Consider the following 18,803-nt stretch of genomic DNA (forward strand, 5'->3'; position numbering starts at 1 on the left):
GCAGGCACTGTGTTTGTCATTGGGAAACGGGTCTCTCCCCTCAAGGACCTGAGGGCTGTGCTAGCGGAGAGTGAGTTACACCTGGCAGCATGGAGGGCGTCTGGGAGCGCTTGGTAGGGAAAGCTTGGTTTAGAAGGTGGTTGTGAAGGGAAATGAATGTCAGTTTGGCTTAGATTGGGCCATTTTAAGAAGTTTGGGATATATCGTGTGGACAGTAGGAAGCTTTGGAAAAAAATTAGAGCAAGAAGAGACATGATTTGTGTTTTAAAGTTGTTTTATGAAGAGAAATCTCTGTTGGCGGTAAAGATGAGATGAGACACAGATGATGCGGGCTCTCGGGAAACACAGAGGGAATGTGTGGGCATTCCATTTATAATTTGCTAGGCCTGGTACTGTCTGAAGTTGGGTTTGTTTTTGCTGGATTGTGTAGAGAATGACAGGCTAGCACAGAAATTTAATTCTCAGTTTCTTTTCGCTACTTAGTAGCCATGTGTTTGTGGGCAAGGAACTGTAAGTCTCATGTTTCTCATCTGCAGAATGGGGATAACAGTAGGGTGTCCTGCATCGGATTGTAATAATTTTAACTGAAATGTTGTATCAGTATGGGTAGCCCTTAGAACCAATATTGTTTCATTTTATTTTTATTTTTTATCGATTCATTGATTTGTTTGTTCATATAATCTATGTGAAGACATAGATGGTTTTTGAAAAATCCAGGGTAATCTATCAATTGTCATTGGGAAATTTTGCTTGCAGAATCTTACCAACAATTTTTAACTCATTTTCTTAAGTCACCTTGGGCCAAAAATTTCCAGCAGTAAATAAGAGGGTGAGGCCTATAAATTAACACAGCTACTTCCCCTCTATGGGAAGTGTGAACAGTAAACTTTGCAAAGAATGCTGCTGGATGGTGGTCCTTGGTTATCAGTGTAACAGGGAACAGGGGAAATGTTAAGTAAAGTTCCAGTACTGGGAAAATTGGGCAGTCTTACTTTACAGTACAATGCGGTTCTATTATTTTGATAAACAGGTTCTGAGATTCCAGAACATAGTGTGAACCACATTTAAATATGATTGCAGAAACACCTTCAAAAATCCCCAATATAAAATTTTAATTACCTCTGCCTTTGCTTCCATCTTTGTGAAAATAACTTTGAAATGACTATACCACATTCTTAAATTGGAACAATAATTATGTCTCCCATGAACATAATAAAAATTATTACGAGTATTTTTATTGTAGGCAGTTCTATTCTATAAATATATATTTGTATTTATTATATAAATAACTGCAGACTTCGGTATTAGCACTCAGAACAAAACACTAATAAGAGGGAAATGGTTCCTTATATTTCCTTGTGCAGAGGCCATGTTCTGTTTCTTCACAAGGTCAGGGTTCTTGTGAAACAGCAAACTGGCCCCATTAGGTGATAGAAAGGGTCTATAGGATTTGGGGAGAAAAACTAAATATCCTGAAACTTTTTGCTTTTGAAAAGCTGGGAAAGCAAGCAGGTTTTGATAGAAATAGACAAATACAACTTCTCTTTATAGTTGAGGTGAACAAAGCTTTCCTTGACACGAAAGGTTTTTATTGTGCCTGAACGTGAACTTTTCATTGGTGGAAAGGGTTCTTTTATTTGATCCATCAAGATTACCAAGCCACATGTCACCGTCCCCAACTAAACTACAGCATCATGAAATCACAGTTAAAGTTACAGAAGCCAATTCATAAAGTGGCAAGAGATTACTGATACTGCATTATCTCCTCTTGGTTACTGGGAATTGATTTTCAATAACAATGAGTACGTCTGAAAGAATACCCATAAATTATATCAATTAAATTCTCCAACTTTTCCCCTTGATTCACATCTAAGCAATTTTGACTAGTTCCTAAATTAGGACAGTGTCATTTTTTAATAACATGATTTACTGGAAATATTTTTGCCGGATTGTGATTGTGTGGTTAGAATACCGAGCCAAGATTACAGAGGAATGGGTGATTTGTAATCTAGTCCCAACCCTATAAGAGCACATGTCTGACTTCAGGCAAGTGACTTGCTTTTCCTGATAATGTTTGTCTCATCTCCTTTGAGGAGCTTTTGTGAGAATCAAATGAGTGAAGGTACATGAAAACCAGCGAAACATTAAAGAGCACTAAAAATCAGTGTAGTTGCTGAATATCCTTAAGGTAGGACAAACAGGAGTAACTGTTGAGGGCATTTTTGTTTGTTTAATTTTACAGGGAACAAGGGAAACTCTCAGTCGTCATTGCACTACCCTTGGTGACGCTCTTCTAAAAGAGAATGATTTTGCTCTTATAATTGATGGAAAAACCCTCAAGTATGCCTTAACCTTCGGAGTACGACAGTATTTCCTGGACTTAGCTTTGTCATGCAAAGCTGTTATTTGCTGCAGGTAAGTTCTCCTTAATTTTGTCAGATTTCGGTGAAGCGTGACTTCATCCTAGGTTCTTGATTTTTAAAGCTCCTTAAAGTTATTCTACCCAGAATTTGTAAATGTCAGATTACTTATTAATTTAATCACTCAAAACTCGAGGTTCACCAACTGGGATAGAATTTATTAGCAGCGTTTTTGAAAGAGAGTCATAACAATCACTAGTAGTTATTGTTCATAATTTGAATTGACAGGTTTCTTGCCATTTTCTGTGTTTAAAATTCGATTATTTACCTGCATTTCCATCTGGCATTATTTCTGTAAAGGTTCTGTTTTCTACACTTAAATCTCTGATCCTACTGCTAGGATTTATTTGGGGGAATGGCATGATGGGAGGCACTAACTTAAATCATTTTCCTGAAGCCTTAGCTGTTTGAACAATAATTACGGTCTGTACAGTCCTTCACCTTCTAATTTATAATATTGCCTGTCATCCTAAAATAAAATCTGTTTTGAGTTATCAAGGCCTAACTTGTAGAATTGTATTTTTGTAAACCAGTTAGTTCTAGTCCTTCCTGAGCTTCTTGTCAGAGCATCTTCCCCGTCCCTTTGTCTGTATTGTTTAAACTCTGTCTTCCTAAAATTTAAAGTATATTCGTGACTATGCCCAGTCTCTTCCCTTCGGGTCGCATGAAAAGTAAGCATTTCCTTCTTCACCATCCACTTACTGAATCTTATCAGCTGGTGAGACTAGGTCCAGGGTAGCACTTTCTCAAATTGCTTTCTCTTCCTGGAGATGAAATGTTAGCAGGACTTCTGAAGAATTTCTTGGAATCTGTGTTTTTAATATTGTCTTCCAGACTGTACTGTTTGCTTTTATTATTTTCTTTAAAATTAAAAAAAAAAAAAAAAATGTTGCGCTCTTTAAACCTGTTTTTTTAGTTTGTTTATTTGGTTTTTGTTTTTGTCCAGGCTTATTCACTTAAATATCCTGTATGTAATAGTATCTCCAAACTTATATGCCAAGCCTTGTAGGTACTTCCTAAATTTCTACTGAAATATTAATGAAATATAATTCCAAGCATACTTAATAAATACCCTTTATAAACATTATTTCAGCCTATATCATTATATCATACTCAGAGAATAAGAGTTGCTTATTATTCTTCTCTGTGGCATGTATTAACAAATAATATTACTCTAAAGCTCTTGGATAAAATATTGTACAGATAATTAAGATTAGTAATAATCAGGGTCTTTGCTTAATCATGAAGAAAGAATTGGAAATTATTTTGCCCTGTCTCATTTGCACTTTGGTATTGTCATACTTGGTTTTTTTTAATTAAAGCTTATTGGGGTGACAATTGTTAGTAAAGTTACATAGGTTTCAGGTGTACAATTCTGTATTACATCAGCTGTATATAGCATTGTGTGTTCACCACCCAGAGTCAGTTCTCTTTCCATTACCGTATATTTGATCCCACTTACCCTCATCTCCCACCCCCTTCCCACTTACCCTCTGGTAACCACTAAACTACTGTCTGTGTCTATGAGTTTTCATTTCTTCATTTGTTTGTCTTGTTCCTTTTTGCTTTCAGTTTCTTATCCCACATATCAGTGAAATCATATGGTTCTTGATTTTTTCTGTCTGATTTATTTCGCTCAGCATAATAATCTCAAGATCCATCCATGCTGTCGCAAATGGCACTATTTCATCTTTTCTTATGGCAGAGTAGTATTCCATTGTGTATATGTACCACATCTTCTTTATCCAATTATCTATCGAAGGGCACTTTGGTTGTTTCCATGTCTTGGCCACTGTAAATAAAGCTGCAGTGAACATTGGAGCACACGTGTCTTTATGTATAAATGTTTTCAGATTTTTGGGGTAGATACCCAGGAGAGGGATTGCTGGGTCAGATGGCAATTCTATTCGTAATTTTTTGAGGAACCTCTACACTGCCTTCCATAGTGGCTGCACCAGTCTGCATTCCCACCATCAGTGTATCCTCATACTTTTTAAAATCTGTGTTTCCAATAACTTTTCTTAGTTCCTTGCTAATCTCTTGACCAAGTCTTAGTAAAGTTCAACTCCTGACACTTCATCAGGGTAATACTGTGCCAGACTTGGTTGTTTAATCGTTTTCACTAATGGGATCACAAGGATCAAGACAAGTTTACTCCAAAACACATTAAGTGATATGACTGTTGGCTCCTCTGTGGAAACAAAACAGAATTCAGAGCTATTTAGATAAAATGACCAGCTCTCTTGAGTGGGCGGCATCTGTTCTGTGCCTACTGTGTGCTGGACACAGACGATGCACATACGGGGATGAATCAGACTCCCCACCTGCTCTCCTTTGTGTATCTCCCTTTCTTTTTCTTTTAAGGAGAATCACAGTTAGTTTGAAAGATGTGGGGGGCCAGTTTTCAAAAGGCAGTCATAGCAGCTGAGCCTCATTCTGACAGCATTGCTTAACACAGTACCTCCCACCAGTCTTCAAAAAGCTGAACCACAAATTAAACAATAGCAGAGGGAGAGGAAAAACTAGAAAGCAGAGTCAAGGGAGAAGAAATATGTTCTTTGCTTGTGAAATTCCCTCCCGAGATCCGTGTTCTGGAGGCTCACAGCTCACATGGACCTCAGCGCTCCTCCAGACCCCGGGCCCCTGGGAGGGAATCACACTTTCCTACTCACGTGCAGCTCAGCTCTGACACGGAGCTTATAAAGATGTGTGTGGCCCCTTCCTCCCTCCATCCTGTTTTATGCATATTTGAGGACCGTGGAGGTCCCTATGCAGACACTGAGTTTTATTTAGAGTTTTAGTCTTATTTGTTTGTTTGTTTAAGTAAAATATCTTTCCTCAGCTTTTTTTGTCTGATTATCTTCATACTCTCTCTTTTCCCATAAGGACTGTGGTTCAACTTCCATTCTGGCTTTGAGACTTCATCGAAGCCCATAGTCACATCAGTGCCACTGCCCGATGTATGTCGCTGCACCTTCTTGGCTTGGCGCCTCTTGGCATTTAAACTATTGGCATGGGCCAGCTTCATGTCATTTAGCTTACTAACTTCAAACTATAATTTCCATGATAATGCTTCAATAACTGGTGAGGTATAGGCGGGCAATTCTGTACATCATTCTTTACAATTAAATGCAAGTGTCGCTCCTGGTGTTTTACACGATTATAATCTCCCAGGCTCAGGAAATTCTCTATTTTACTCCATTATAGGAGACTCTGAACATCATTTCAAAATACAGTACAGTACTTTTTCCCAAATTCATTGACGTTCATTCTAGCTGTATGGGTTTTCCCCTCAAACTACTTTCCGATCTATTTCTTGTCAGTCCGCACAGGAAGATAATTCAGAATCTGCCCTTCCTCTTCGGTCCTCTCTTTAGACATAGCTGGAGTAAAAGTAGAGGGGAAAAGCTTTCCGTAATGGATAATGAGGCCCTCAATATTAGTTCCATCTTCAGGATTACATCAGCCACTCTCTTCCCTGACATTATCAGCATAAAGGGCAGAAGGCAGTTTTTAGTGTTTGCCTAAGTGACACAGTTATAAAAGATGAGCGTTTTCCCAGAAGCGTCTACAATTGAAGTGAAAGAAACAGTTGTTCTCCGTCAGTAGTCATTACGTCTCTTACTCACCACCATTTTCTGAAGGGAATATTCAGAGACAGAAATAATCCCCTCGCCCCCAAATTACTCAGGGCTTTGGAGTCCTGGTTTTGGTTTACAAAGGGAAGGTTGCATGTTATGTCTCAAATAATTCTTTTTAAGTATGTAAAACCCAAGAAGTAAAATGAAATCTGTTTTTACCAGTCTATCAAGTACTGTATTTTCATGAATACCATGCAGCTTTTGTTTTCACCTCTGCACATTTACCTGTGTAACCTGAGGAGTTTAATAAGAAACATGCATCCAGTGTTAAGGCAGTTTGTGATCAGTTGTCCTGATTATAAACATAAACTTACTCCTTGTGGTCTTTCTTCCCTGCTATTCTCTTGCTCAAGTACACCGATTCTTACCATTAGGTGTGATCACAGGTACTTTTGAAGAACAAATGAAAGCTATGGACTATCTCCTCCAAAAAAATACACATACATACAAACATGTAAAATTGAATGCACCATTTTAGGGGTTTCACAGACTCCCTGAAACTCCTTGGATAGGTAGAGGGGAATTGGGGAAAGCTTGCTCCAAGACTCATGAAGATTTGTGTACCCAACTAACATCATGAGCCATTCTACAAAGTGTACTAGAAAATAATTCCTCGTGTCAGTTACCAATATTTTATGCCCTAAGGTCCTACAGCTTGTATTATTGGTATAATGGTGTTTTAGCTGGGGAGTCACAAAATTCTTATTCAAATGCTACCTCGCTGGCAATTTGGATACCTAATGGTATCTGTCTGGCCTTGGTTTGGTGACCTGTAAAATGTGGAGCTTAACATACAGCAGTGATTCAAATCATCCAGGGATCCTGATATCTAAAGAGTGGAGCTTCTCTGGCCTAGAAAGGTGAGAAACCCAAGCACACATGCACCGTTCCTGGGTCATCTCCTTCCAACATGAAGCTCTGAGCCAGACAGACGACCTCCCCTAGCCCTTTCTTTTTTTTCTTTTTTTTTTTTTTTTTTTGGATGAACCGTACTTCTGTTGACCACTCTGTTTTGGGAAGAGTCTGTCTACTGCTTGGATTAACTTAATTTGGGGAAGCATCTGTTCTACCTCTTTTAATATTCCCTCCAGAAGAGAATGGGAATGTTCAGTGAAGTATTACCGTGTGTTAAATAGCATGTGGTTTCTGAGATCCTCGTCAGTTCACATAACCCAGCCTTTCAAAGAATTTTACGTTTTTTCTGTAGTTGTCAGTTTAGTTTAAACATATATTGAAACTTACATTCTGTGACAGTTGGTTGAAAATTGGCCTAGAGCCTCCAGCTTTTAGACTGTCTAGTAATCACCATTCTTCCACATAATTTATGTACTCATGTCTTCTGAAAAGCAGAAGTTAAATTGAAGTAAGCATTTTTCCCTACTTGTAACATCTCTAATCAAAGTTTAACCCCCTTTTAGGTGATTTCCCCAAAGTACATAAAAAAACACTTGACCTCACTGAGTGTTGTCACTCGGGAGTGGCATTCCAGGCAAAACCTTTCACCTTAGTCCGATCAAGAGGTCCTCCAAGAAGAGGTCTAAAGGGACACTTGGCATATTTTCTCTCATAGCATGAGTGCATTAAATAAAGGATTTATTTACTTCTTGAATCTTTTGGGATTGTCTTACACTGTAAGGATTTCTCTAAATAAATGTTCTACTTAAAGGTAGTCATAAGGCACAAATGAAGCTAATAAATACTCAACAGATATTCCTTTAAAGAAAAAAGTTTGTGAACATCCCCGGATGCCAAGCAGATGTTTGGCTTTCAGAAAACTTACAAACTGTTAATGAATGTCAACCCTATATTTGCTTCCAAGAAAATATGAATAAATGTTGGAAATGTTGAGAGAATCTTTCTTTCATACATGTGTGGCTAAAAGAGGACATACTGAATAAATTTTATAACTTCATAAAATTCCCATATTTTGCTTAACATAGTATAATCATAAGTTGCTCAACCCTTTCCATCTCATTTGCTGTTCTGCCTCTACTGAGTAATATTAAAGGAACTACATGGCCATATTAGAGCGTAGTAGCCAATTATGATATATACCACTAGGAGGTTCATATTTCATGGTAAAATATCTAAAAATATATGAGAAATCTAAATTCTGTAGAATCCCATTGTAATTTGATAATATGTAGTTTTAGAAGTGACTCAATTAAGATAAACCACCATCACAACACACAAATTAGAACTGCAGACTACATAATTCTGATAAAACAGTTAATCAGTACTGGAAAGTATGTAAAGCATAAGTGTACTTTCAGCTCAGTGAATTTTCACAAAGTGAACACACTCCTGTATCAAACACCTGAGCATGACAACACCCCAGAAGCCCACTTAGCTCCCTTTAGCTTTATTATTCTCCTAAGAGTAACTGCTATCTTGATTTCTATTACCATCCCTCTTAAACGATATCTTGTTTATTTTAGTCTTTTTCTGTTCTGCATCTTGCTAACTTGGACTAAGCATATATATCTTCTATAACTGCATTCAAATGCTTGATGATTCTTTTCAACAATTTTAAATACAGAACTCTAGCTTTCTAGTTAAGGCCTTCCTAAAGCTTTATGTAGATCAGTAAATCAGCACTTTAATATATTCTTCAGTCAAATGCAAATCTACCTACTAGATTGCTTTTAGTAGGCAATTCTACAATGATAGACTGAAAGGATTTCATTTTCTGATTTGCTATGGACATGATACATGGAGCCTACAACACTTCTCTGATCTGTCAGTCTATTGACCCAATTGTGACGGAAAGAGAAGAAGAGTTGGTTTGGCATAACTGGTTCTCCTTGAACCCATGATGGTATCTAGTGATTACCTTCTTTTTAATAAACCTGCCTGAGCCATCCCCACATAGGGCAAATTAAAGGCTTAGTTTTTCGAGCCAGGCTAGAGTTCCAGGAGTCTTGACCAGGTAGGATGTAGGCCATGACGGTCTAACAGCTACAGGGCATGGAGTAAAGGAAAGGAAGACAGCATCCCAGGGAAAAGATGGTCTTGGGAAACAAAAGGCATATTAACCAAAGCAACAGAGAAACAAGAAATGGACATAAAATAACAGGCTTTAAGTTGAGGCATGAAAGAGGAGAGGGTTCCAGGTAGCATTCTCTAAGAACAAGGGAGTATTTTATAGAGCAAAGGTGGGCAAACTTTTTCTATAAAGGGATAGATATTAAATAATATCGGTCTTTTGGGCTACACAGTTTTTGTCACAGCTGCTCAACTCTGCCATTGTAGCTCAAGCTGATGTAAAAAACTGGCTGCTGCCCGGATTTGGACCTGGGGCCACAATCAGCCAGCCAATTCCTAATATGGAGTGTTTGTAGAATGAACAGTAGAGGGGTCGGTTCTAGCAGACATTTCCTAGAATAGTGATAAAGCTCTCTCCAAGCTCCCAGGTCTGTAATTTCCAGACTTTTCTTGAAAACGCTGACGTTTGCCCATCTCTCCTAGCATGTTTCTCCATGAATCCTCAAATATGACTGACACTTTCTGTGGTGGCAACTGCACGGTCTGGATGGAGATGCCATTCAATTTCTCTGTGCCCTTGAATGAAATAAAAAATAAATTAAATAAATAAATAAACATAAAAAGTAAATTATTTAATAAAACCTTAAAAGATGGATATTTCCAGAAGGTGATTTGTTTTAAAAATGAAGTGTCAATAGATATTTATGTACCTCAGCAAAAGATATATGATTAACCCAAGACCATAAACATCATATCCTGCTGTCGCCAAAATCATTTCCCTCTGTCCTAGAGAGACAAGCCAGCAGGGCGGTGAAGGACAATACCAGGAAAGGAATCAGGCAGGAAGATACACAGGCTAGCCTTCTCCCTAAGCTGGAGGCATCCTTAGAGCCTTGAACTAAAACAAGTTCTTCTTTGATTTCTATATATTCCCTTAGTTTTTGCCCTTTGTCCCATCACTTTCTCTTCACTCCACCTTAGCAAAACAATCTCAAGTGTTTAATATGTTCCCATCCATCTGCCATACTTTATTTTTATGTATGTGTAGCTATGAAAAATACTTTTATATGTGTGTTGCATTTAGGGATAGGTATACAGAGGGTGCCAAAAAAATGCATACACATTTTAAGAAAGGAAAAAAACTGTATTACAATTGTAATACTCAATATATACCGACAACAAAAGATGAATACAAGTCATGTGTGTACATTTTTTTGGCACCCCAGTGTATTTGTAATGATATTATAGCATAATTTTTTTAAGTTTTTTTAAATTTTTCTACAATTTTGAAACCTGTCCATGTTAGCAGATGTAGAACACGTTTATTTCTTCTCTCTACTGCTTACTATTATACTAATGCACATACATCATTTTATTTATCTGTTCCCATAGTGATGGTCACATAGGTTGCCTCTAAATCTTTGCCTACCATGAAAGGTGCTGAAATGAGTATCCTCTCTATGCACCCATGCAAGTGGTTTTCTAGGACATATGCTTAGGAATGGGAGTGCTTGGCTGTGAGGCTATATGCATATTTCATTTCAGTCAGAATTGCCACACTGCTCCAAAACACCTGCACTAGTGGGTCCTCCCAGATCCATGTAGGAGGGTTGCTTTTCCCACCTTACCATAAAACTTAGCATCCCTGAATTTATAGCTTTGCCAATTGGATGGTTGAAAAGTGGCATCTTGTTGTTTTGATTTTCATTTATCTGATTAATAGGGATATTGAGTGTCTCTTCATATAACTGTTTATCTCCCTAGAGTTCAACTTTTGAAGTTCATTCATTCATTCATTCGTGTCCTTCAAGCACCCACTATATGCCATGCACCTTTTTAAGAGCTATAAATAGAGAAGTGAACAACAGGAAAAAATAATTCCTGCCTTCACATTATAGCTATTGTTCGATACAGTAAATATGCATTCAAGTGGCAGTAATTGCTGTGTGTGTTTTAACAATTGATCTATTATACAGTGTTACCTCGGTCTTCGGAAGTAATCTGTTCCAGAAGACCAAGTTCTGAAACGTTCGAAAACTGAGGCACAGTTTCCCCATAGAAAGTAATGTAAAATGGATTAATCCATTCCAGACCTTTAAAGTCAACCCCTAAAACTGCGAATTTAGCCATGAATTTTACTATCTAATGATACCATAGATCCATAAAATTTACAGTTTTCATAAACCAAAATATTCATCACCGGAGATGTTTGAAAACCGAGGTACCACTGTATATCAGACAGCCATATAAAGTCAATGGTAACAGTTGCTATGATGAAAAGTTGTACATTCATGAGGGATTAGGATACTGAACTTTCTGTTGGTCAGTTCTTTTTTTTCTGCTTATGTACAAGAATTTCTTGATTGTTTTGGACATTGATTCTTTGTTGATTATAAACATGGTAAATATATTTTAGTCTGGCTCCCTTCTTAATGCTGCCTGTGGTGTTCTTTCTTGTACAGGAATCATTGACTTGAGATAGTCAAATTCCATTAATTATTCCCTTTATAGCTTGTGCTCTGGAGATAATAAGAACTTTCCACTCACAGAGATACTCTCCTACATTTTCTTCTGTTAAATTCACAGCTTTCTGTTTTCCATATATAAAGCTGTGATCAAAAACTACAGTGAATATTTAAATTTAAAAAAAAAAAAAAAACTATTACAGTAAAAGACACATTGCCATTAATACCCGTCAAAATACTCCCCTTTGCTTCGAACACTTATTCCATCATTCTTTCCACTTTCTGAAGCAGTCCTGGAAGTCCTCTTTCATGAGTATCTAGTTACGCTGTCGTGGCTGTCTCGATGCCTGGCATCAATTCAAACGTTTACCTTTTATGGTCATTTTGACTTTGGGGAAGAGCCAGAAGTCAAACAGTGCCAGATCCAGTGAATAAGGTAGATGAGGACACACTGAAATGTTTTTATTTGACAAAAATGCTGTACCAGAAATGATGTGTCACAGGGAGCCTTTTCATTGTGATAAAAAACTATAGTGAATGCTGCTGCCGAGTTCCATCCAATGGAAAGACAGGGATCTTCAATATGGGAAGCTGCACGACGAACCTTAGTAACAGTGTAACAAGTTTTCACTTATTCAGTGCAGTTAGTTGGGTGTGAGCTATGGTTGAAAGAAGGTGCGTTTTAGTGTGCCATAAATCATCCTCCATCATGACAGTGCTCTGTGTCACACATCACTTCTGGTACAGCAATTTCTGTTAAATAAAAACATTACAGTGTATTCTCATCCACCTTTTTCGCTGGATCTGGCACTGTGTGACTTCCGGCTCTTCCCCAAAATCAAAATGATTCAGGACATACAGGCAGCCATGACAGTACAACTAAAGACACTCACAAAGAGGAGTTCCAGAACTGCTTCAGAAAGTGGCAAGAACGATAGAATAAGTGTGTTTGAAGTGAGGGGAAGTATTTTGAGGGGGATCAATGGCAATGTGTCTTTCACTGTAATAACTTTTTTATTTAAACATTCACCATATTGTTTGATCACACCTCGTAGGTCTTTAATTCATGTGAAGTTTAATTTGTATATCTTATGAAAGAAAAGGGATCCAGGGTTTTTCATTTCTATACAGTGAGCAAATTCTCCCAATACTATTTACTAAACAGTCCACCTTTTTCCTTCCACTTGTGATGCCATGTGCTCTAGCACTCAGACTCTGGGCCCAGACTTTCCAGAATCTAAATCCAGGCTTCACCTCTTATTAGCTGAGTAATACATTGCTTAATTACTCCAGCTTCAGTTTCTTCATCTTTGAAATAGAGATAAAAATTATTGTTTTCATAAGGTTGTTAGGAATAAATGGGTTAATGTATCAGAGCGTTGGCAGCTATTGTTAAAAATTATATTACTCTTAGAAATTTTCTGGTAAGAGAAATGCTATCACACATAAACATTTCTCTCTAACCATTAGGGCCTTTTCTGTGTCCTAAATTCTATTTTATCTCATATTAAACTTCCGTTGTTTCATGTGTGCCTTGTCTTTTTTCCCTAAACTCTTTTGTTCAATTCTTCTGGATAATAGAGTGATTAAGAATGCTGTCTCTAAATCCACATTGCTTAGGCTTGCATCATGGCTTTACCACTTACTTGCTGTTTTACCTTACGTTACAGAATCTTTCTGTACCTCAGTGTCCTCATTTGTAAAATGACAACAACAGTAACCTATCTCATGTAGGGTTCTTCTGAGCTTAAATGAGTTACAACAGGTAAAGAGCATAGCACATAGTAATCAAATAAGCGTTAAATTAACTGTTATTATAAAGTGTATCTCTTTTAGACACCATTTTGCTGGATCTTTTTGTTTTAGTCCAACCTAAGAATCTCTGTTTTTCAAATCAATTAATTTAAACCATTTATATTTATTGTAATTATTGCTTTGTTAGACCTTATTTCTCCTATATTATTTTGTGTTTTCTATTTATTATGCTTTTTGTTTATTTTTTCCCCCTCTACTTTTCACTGTCTAAATCAAATTTTTATCTGCTGTTTTGAAATCTTTACACTGTATAGCTATCCTATGTCTGGTTATTTCTGAAGTTTTGATAACCATATTTTTGCTTATTGTCTATGGTAGTATGTTTTCTTTCCCTGCCTCCATAAAGAGACAATAACTGAAGATAGTAAAGTAATTTTGTGTGTGTATCCTGTGTCAGATCTTGTTTCTTTGTAAGTAACCTGCTTTTTCTCTCTAGAAGCTTTTATAATTCTTTTTCAATCTTAATTTAACCATAATGTGTCTAGGAATAGGTACCTTTTTCTTATATTTCTTTTTAGCACTGTATGAGTCCTTTCAATCTAAGGACACAAGTCTCTTTAATTGCGGAAAATTATTAATCATTCTTTTTTGTTTTGTCCCTTCTTATTCTCTTCTTGGGGGGAAAAAAAGAAAATATATATATGTATATATATATTTCACCTCTATTCCTCCATGTTTTTGTTTATTGTTTTTTTGTTTTTTTCATTTTTCTTGCAATCTTTAATTTCCTTCTCTATTTAGTTGAATTTTGAAGGTCTATCATATTTACAACTCAGTTTACTATTGGCTTCTTTCTTCAAACAGTTACATTTTTATATGATTTATTTTCAGTTGGTTCTTCATTATAACAGCTTGTTTCAGTTTCTTGTTTCCAGTATCTTCCCATATCTTTCCAAGGTTTTTTTAAATCATACTTCTTTTAAATTCTTTTTTTTTTTTTTTTAGATATGTGCTTTGTTTTCTTTTTTAAGGTTTTATTGGGGAAGGGGAACAGGACTTTATTGGGGAACAGTGTGTACTTTCAGGACTTTTTTCCAAGTCAAGTTGTTGTCCTTTCAATCTTAGTTGTGGAGGGTGCCGTTCAGCTTCAAGTTGTTGTCCTTTCAGACTTAGTTGTGGAGGGCGAAACTCAGCTCCAGGTCCAGTTGCCGATATTAGTTGTAGGGGGCACAGCCTACCATCCCTTGTGGGAGTCGAGGAATCGAACTGACAACCTTGTGCTTGAGAACCCACTGGCCCATGTGGGAATCGAACCAGCAGCCTTCAGAGTTAGGAGCATGGAGCTCTAACCGCCTGAGCCACCAGGTCGGCCATCTTTTAAATTCTTATATCTGTTTGTACTAGTTCCCTACCTCCTTTTAAGTTGTTTAGTTCTTTTGTGCTTATGATCTTCTCCTGTCTCAAAAGTTTTTTCTATGAGACCATTTTTCCCTGTTTGCCCTAATGGCAGTAATATCCCTTTGAGAGAAAGATAAAAGCTAGGTTCTAACTTGAGGTAAATTTGGAAACAGGGCTCAGTCTGAGCTTAGTGAATCCCGGTTTCCCTCTAGTTCCTTTACCCAGCCACAGCTCTTGTTAGAGGCAGCCACATTCTGATGGAATTGAGGTAACACTTGAGGGTCTGTCAGCAGGCATGTGTCATTGGCACCTGTCCCTGACTGTCCCCATGCCCTGAGGTTGACCAGAAATCTCTGATTTTCATGGTCCAAGGCATACGGTGGGAATTTTCCTGGGTTCTTAGCTTTAGGGCATTGGAGATACTCCTGGAATTGGGTATTGTTTTTCAAACATGTTATTTTGGGGACTTTGAGTTTCCACAAGCCTAAGCCACAGTTCACAGTTGTAATAAAAGAGGAGCTGTTAGCTCCATCCAGCCCAGCTCACCCCCCTCACACTGGTCAGCCTGGGTTTGCACAGGGCATCATGGGGAATGAACAGTACAGCTGAAAAGCTTTCCCCCCGTTTGTTCATCTGTGGCCACTTGCATACCACTCTTTCCCTCTGTGCCCTTAACTTTCTAACAGGTATCCACCACTTATCTGAACCATTAAAACGGAAGACAGTAGTAATTTACCTATAACAACCTAATTTTCATAAGAGAGTTTTGCATCTAAAATACATTGTAAAATAATTATTAATAATAATAATAATAATAATAATAATAATAATAATAAAATGCATTGTAAAAGGAAATCTTCTTAAAAGTTACTTTCCTCTTTTGTCCTGTGGAAAGGCTATCTGTATTTTATTCCTGTAGACTCAATCTCTATATTATAAGGTCCCCTTGATGCCTCTGACTACACAATATATCAACAGACGTTGCTTTTGGAGGCTAGGAAAGCACTCACTTTTCAGTCATTTGAAAAACACAGTTCTCTTCCCCAGAAGTGGCTGAATGTTTCATTATGTACCATATGCTAAGTATCATTTTTAGGATTTGCTATATAAGTAGCTGTGTTCATTCCAGTAATAAATTGATGGTGAATTTCTAGAAGTGTTATAATACTTGTGTAAGTTTGGAACATGTAATACAGATTTTTTTTTTTTTTTGGTCATATTTTAATTCCTCCTCTGTTCAAAACCTTTTTAGTTCACAAATTTTAGTTCACAAAAGAATAAAGTTTTTCTCTTAGCATTTTCTCTCTTTTTGTAATTTCTTTATTAGTCAGCAGAATATGACTCAGTGGGGAACAGACTTACATTCACAAGGAGAAATCTTAGGAAGTTTGTTGCAAAACAAAGTACAGCAGATCACCCCACTAAGGATTCTGATCTCTAAACAGTCACCAGGAACAGTCCCCCCAGCTTAGTAAATACAGGGGTTCTATTAATACAGGGTCACTATACAAAAACTTCAGGATAGTAAAGAAAAGCTATATTCCTCCATGTCCTTAAAATTCTTTTTCTAGATTCACCTTCTAAAGGCAACTTTATATAGTAACTTTTAAGTTTACAGTGTTAAGTCTGAGATAATATTGTATTATCAGCATAATTTTTACTGTATGAGATATTTAAGGTTATTAACCTAAAACACAATACAGTAAGATAAAATTATTGTACTCCTTTTGTCTACCTATAAAAAGTCCCTTAAAATATTCTTTATTATGTGCCTGTGTATATACATGCACATATAATCTTTATCCATATTCCATTCAAAAAGGTGATTCATTTAGCTAATCCCATTAAAAGAGTGCAAAATGAGGCTCATATAATTTGGGCCACTCCATATACTTTCCAGTTTACATGGAAAATAAAAATTTCCAGTGCTACACTCTAATAGTCACAGGGCAGTGTGAGTTATTACATAGCAAATAAGAAAAGTAATGAATAACATGTGCAGAAACTACAGCCAAAATAATATCTGAAAAACATATTGCACTCAATGCACTGTTAGGTTGTATCGCAAAGGACCACCCTCTGTTTGTGGAGCCACAGGGAAGAAAACCGGACGTTTACAGCACATAATAGATAGGTAGTCTTTTTCTGTAGAGGCTCTGGCTTCTCCCAAAGAATAAAGAGCAACAGTGGAAGAGAACTGTGAATAATTTAAATCCTGATGCAGACCCATGGGTGGTTAGAAAAAAAACAGGGTAGAAAACAGTGCTTTTCTGATGTTTCTGGATTATATATTGGGTCATGGTTGGTATTTGTAAAATTAGGGTTTTAGAGATACTCAACCCATGATGTGTGGTTTTTAGTAGACATTTGGAAGAATTAACTTGTGTGGTAAGATTGTTCTAGACTATTATGAAAATTGTACAAATATAGAAGCAAGTATACAAAAGTCAAGAAAATAAACTAGTGAAGTGACCTTTTGTGAGGTAGGAAGAAAACAGTACAAAGGAATATATCGTAGATACTTTTTAACATGAAGTGAAAGAAATTTAATATATGCTTTGTTTCTTTTACCTGCTGTGAGCTCTTTTCCTTGTCAAGGCCAAGTCAAGTTCTGACTCATCAAGAAGCCTCTTGCAGCCCATGCTAATTTCTACATCCTCTGAAATTATCAAGTACTGGTAATTATATCAGAAAGCTTTATGCTACACTCATTGCTAATGTCTTGCAATTTGTTTTGCTGTCTTCTACCTCCCTTGTAGCAAGGAACAATTTTTAAAATGGATGCTTTAAAAGCATAGATTTTTTTAACTGAGTCCCCTTAAACCACATTCCTTCCCTAAGACATGCTGGTGGATGCCCACAGCACATCTTGCCTAGAGCTGGAAGGATATTCTTTAGGGCACGCCTGCATTTCTCCCATGGGCGCGCTTGGTGCTTACAGGGAATCTGGGAGTACCTGTTCCCTAATATTACTGTTTATTCCTGTTTTACTTTTTAAAGTAATCATCCTTAAATTATTCCATAAGTCTTCAAAATAATAATCTAGTCAAAATCCTTGCTAGGAAAACTGGGTTATAATGCTCTTGAAAGACTCTGAGTTACTAAAAATTTTGCTGTTGAATTTAGGGATGGGTACTAATATAATGAACAGGGTGGAGAGCATCAGTATATTCTAGTCTCCACCTTAATGAAACCAACCATGTATTGTGTCACATGAGTGCAGTTTCTGCAACTAAATGCAGAATTTCAAGCAGCAGACCCATATGCAAAGTAAGATTCTTTGCCCAACATCACAAGTTTTGTACATTTATATTTTGAGTTACGTGTTTTAGGTATGTACATTTTATTTTTTATGAATCCCCACTTAAGTCTGATATGTTTGTTTAGCAACAACTGGTTTTTCAAACCCGTCAGATAATACAGCTGCCACTGTTTCTAGAGTCTTCTTCCAACCAGTTGTCTACGTTAGCTTGATGATGGAAGCAGGTGCCTTTGCCAGTAGCTGTTGCACTGGTGATTAGGGGGATGTCTGTTACTCCATCATCATTTAAAAAAAAAAAAAACAGGCATTGTTCTTGCCAAGGGGAATCGTATTCTATCTGTAACGCCTGAGTTAACCACACCCCCGTAGTTGATAAAAATCCTCAGCCACTTTTAATCTGGGGGTACTGAAAATTGTAGTGTCAAGCATAGAAAACAGTGGTTAGTTGTAGTAGTCATAAAAAAATAAGAAAGTTTAATCCAGCTCTTTTCTGATGCGTCTTTAAATCACTAATATTAGCTTACCATGCAGACATGTCTCCTTCATTACATGTTCATTTAGGGGAAAAATAGCGCTGTTCTGTTGTCTAGTTCTGTTGATCCCATGGTGTAACTTCACAATGTGTTTACATTGTGATCCTGTTAAATTGTGAAGGGAACTTGATAAATGTTTTCAAATGCCTCCCTCTTTTCATGCCCATTTCCCATTTGCTTTTTAGAACATTTCTTGGTGAACATTCTATAGTCCATGTTTAAAACATTGGCCTAAAGCCAGTGGGCTTACCAATTTATAGTAACCTGTTAAGAAAATTTAAATAAAATTTGAAAATAACATGAAAATTGCTTAGAAGAAAAATCTGAGCTGACAGTGAAAAAGC

At 36.9% G+C, this 18,803-nt stretch overlaps 1 protein-coding gene across 7 annotated transcripts in view; it reads left to right on the forward strand.

The window, feature by feature from the left end:
* ATP8A1 (ATPase phospholipid transporting 8A1) overlaps positions 1–18,803 on the forward strand; it is a 213,703-nt gene that overhangs the window by 147,114 nt on the left and 47,786 nt on the right. For all 7 annotated transcript variants that reach the window (XM_019754167.3, XM_019754168.3, XM_074324626.2 and 4 more), the window contains one exon: positions 2,243–2,415. In XM_019754167.3, the coding sequence (XP_019609726.2) occupies positions 2,243–2,415 (173 nt within the window). The remainder of the gene's footprint in view (positions 1–2,242; positions 2,416–18,803) is intronic.

The sequence above is a fragment of the Rhinolophus sinicus genome, chromosome 1 (assembly GCF_057876585.1).
Source record: "Rhinolophus sinicus isolate RSI-liver-muscle chromosome 1, RSI-T2T, whole genome shotgun sequence".
In the NCBI taxonomy this organism is placed as follows: Eukaryota; Metazoa; Chordata; class Mammalia; order Chiroptera; family Rhinolophidae; genus Rhinolophus; species Rhinolophus sinicus.